Raw genomic sequence first — 3079 nt, forward strand, 5'->3', positions numbered from 1 at the left:
TCCAGACATGTTCTATGCCAAAACCAATGAAGGAAATACGTCAGCAAAATGCTATCATACCACTGCTACAGCCTATGTTGAGGATTACCTGAAATACAGCCTTGGATGGACACTGACTGGGTTTTGTATCCCACTCCTCATCACCCTGGGCTGCTATGGACACGTGATTGTCGTTCTCTGTCGCAAAAATACCACTCACATGGAACTTAAACAAAGAAGTTTGAGGTTGTTGTTTATTTTGATCCTCCTCTTCTCTGTTTGTTACATCCCTTACCATGTATTCAAGAACCTCACCCTCTGGTCAAGAGTTCTGAACAAACAGAAGATATGTCCTGAATGGTCTAATGCAGTATTCATTGCTCATCAGATAAGTCGTGGCCTTGTGTGTCTGAACAGTGCTCTCAACCCTCTGGTTTACCTCCATGTGAATGAAGAAATTCCTGCTCAGGTCAGACAGCTGCTTCAGCGAGCTCGTCAAATGTCCAACCGTTTGTTTCTGTCAAACTTAGACTCTGTGTCTGTGGCTCAAACTGCAGACGAAGATTAACAAGATTTAAGATTTTAGTGTTAATACTTTCATAACAAATGCTTAAACAGCTGTTCCTACAAGGATGTCTTGCAGTTATCCATCATAGGTAGTGTTGTACAAGGTGAATGAATTTGTGAGTTTTTCTTGTAAATGTTGCATTCTTTGTGTTGCTCATGATGCTGTTACCACATGCTGTCAAATCTTCCAGTTAAACAGGAAATTAACGGTAACCACAGTTCATGATTTGTCACTGTTTGTGGAGCGATAAGAATCATGTAATGTTGCTGCGTGGGTCGGGTGTATACAGTCCCTGACAAAAGTCTTGTCACTTATCCATTTTGTAGAAACAACAGCTTATAACCTGACTTTTAATTAATCCATTGGTTTTAGAAATGGCTCATATGAAAGCTAAAACCCTCCTAAATGATGTTTAATATATTAAAATAAATTTGCTTCAAAGAAAGATTGATCATTTAATGAAAACAGAAAGGTCAGATTTTGGCAAGACAAAAGTTTTGTCGCCTACAGAGAGTAATGTGAAAATTGAACAAATAATTTACTTCAAATACAAAAATATGTTGCATAACATCAGTGAATTAAGTAGTGGTGCTGTGAGATCCATATTTAATATCTTGTATGACTTCCATGAGTTTGAAGGACTGCATCCATGCGGTTCGACAATGATTCATACAATTTATTGATGAAGTCATCAGGAATAGCAAAGAAAGCAGTCTTACATGCCTCCCAGAGTTCATCAAGATTCTTTGGTTTCGTCTTCCATGCTTCCTCTTTCATTCTACCCCGGACATGCTCAATGATGTTCATGTGACTGGGCTGGCCAGTCCTGGAGCACCTTGATCTTCTTCGCCTTGAGGAACTTTGATGTAGAGATGGAAGTACACGATGGAGCACCATCCTGCTGCAAAATTTGACCCCTTTTATGGTTGGGAATGTAAGAGGTAGCTAATACTTCTTGATATTTTAGGCTATTGATATTGCCTTCCACCCTGCAAATCTCTCGCACACCCCCATACTGGATGTAACCCCAGACCATGATTTTTCCGCCACCAAACTTAACTGTTTTCTGGGTGAATCTCGGATCCATGCGGGCTCCAGTAGGTCTCCAGCAATTTTCGCGGCGGCTGTGATGTAATTCAACCGAAGATTCATCTGAGAAATCCACCTTCTGCCACTTTTCCAGCGTCCATCCTTTTAGCAGGCTGTGGGCCTTGGCAAATGCCACACGTTTTTTTATTTGCCTTTTGTTTAGTGCTGGTTTCTGGGCACTGATTTGACCATGGAGGCCATTTCGAGACAGAATTCTACAAACTGTCCTGGTTGACACGGGGACTTGAGGTGACCAGGCCTGGTGGAGCTCTGCTGCAGTGGAAAAGGGGCTGGCCTTGGATTTTCGACCCAACAAACGGTCCTCCCGAGCAGTTGTCTTGCTGGGTATGCCGGACCTGGGCTTGTCATAAACATCTCCAGTCTCTTCAAATCTTTTTCCTATTTTTTGTACTTGACGCTGAGACACATTGAAGGTGTCAGCCACCTCAGCAGTGGATCTGGTCTTCAGCCTCTTGATAATCAACGCTTTGGTCTCAGGGTGAATCTTAGGCATGTTGTCAGAGGTCAAGTTGCAGTTGATGTGAAGGTCTGGTGTGCTGGGGTTCTTTTTATACACACCCACTAATTGATTGATCAATTATTGATCACAGGTGAGACTGTAATCTAGGATTGGGTGCATCATATGACAAGGCGACAAGACTTTTGTCTTCGCAAAAACTGACTCAGTGGGCTTTACCAAGCTGTGAACGTTAGAATGCTTTTCAGCAGTTTCGTTTGGCACCAAAACATTATTTCAAAAGCTGTTGGGATTGAAATTAGCCATTTCTTGTAAAAAAAAAAAAAATGATTACAAATATATTTGAGGGGCACTTAAAGTCAACTTGTACCCAAGTGACAAGACTTTTGTCAGGGACTGTATACCAATTTAAAACAGGAACTTGTTAGAGAAATGTAAGTATCCTCTTAATGCACTGTACACAGGATTGTCATTGTGTTAGCGTTACTGATGTTGACGAGCCTGCATCAACTGCAAATCACTAATGAGGTGTGAATGCTGATGATATAATGGAGAAATCCTACAAAATCACATGATTCAAATCCCTCACAAAATAACAGATTTTCAACGAGCATGGAGTTAGCTCAGGCATGAATGCTGAAGTCATGCTCGTAGTAGCTGATTGGCATCAGTTGTTTCATATACTGGAAGATAATATCCAGTCATCTTCAGTGCAGTAGTGTGGCTCATTGAAATGTTTTTAATAGTTTAAAAGGAAATATAATGAAATGCATCCTGTTTTAAAATAAAATACCATGTCATACCTTAAACCTCAAGATGTCTACATTCCCACCTTGGGAGATGGTATATGTTCATTTTCTGCTTATCACAACACTGAGAAGGTTGTGGGGGAAAAAAAAGTTTATCAGGAAGCCAGTTACTTGAAACATTCAAGATATCATTGCGTCTGTGGTAAAGGCGCCATC

At 40.9% G+C, this 3079-nt stretch overlaps 2 protein-coding genes across 2 annotated transcripts in view; both read left to right on the forward strand.

The window, feature by feature from the left end:
• Nucleotides 1-3079, forward strand: part of LOC111644197 (P2Y purinoceptor 1-like) — a 7936-nt gene that overhangs the window by 3466 nt on the left and 1391 nt on the right. The window lies entirely within an intron of this gene.
• On the forward strand, nt 7-3072 carry LOC147817635 (P2Y purinoceptor 1-like). Its single transcript, XM_087170087.1, has one exon. The coding sequence runs from the start codon at nt 8-10 to the stop codon at nt 545-547; it is 540 nt and encodes a 179-aa protein (XP_087026213.1). The 5' UTR covers nt 7; the 3' UTR covers nt 548-3072.

Source organism: Seriola lalandi, unplaced genomic scaffold, assembly GCF_002814215.2.
Source record: "Seriola lalandi dorsalis isolate HSWRI2012SDOR001 ecotype SW California unplaced genomic scaffold, Sedor1 jcf7180002054927, whole genome shotgun sequence".
NCBI lineage: Eukaryota > Metazoa > Chordata > Actinopteri > Carangiformes > Carangidae > Seriola > Seriola lalandi.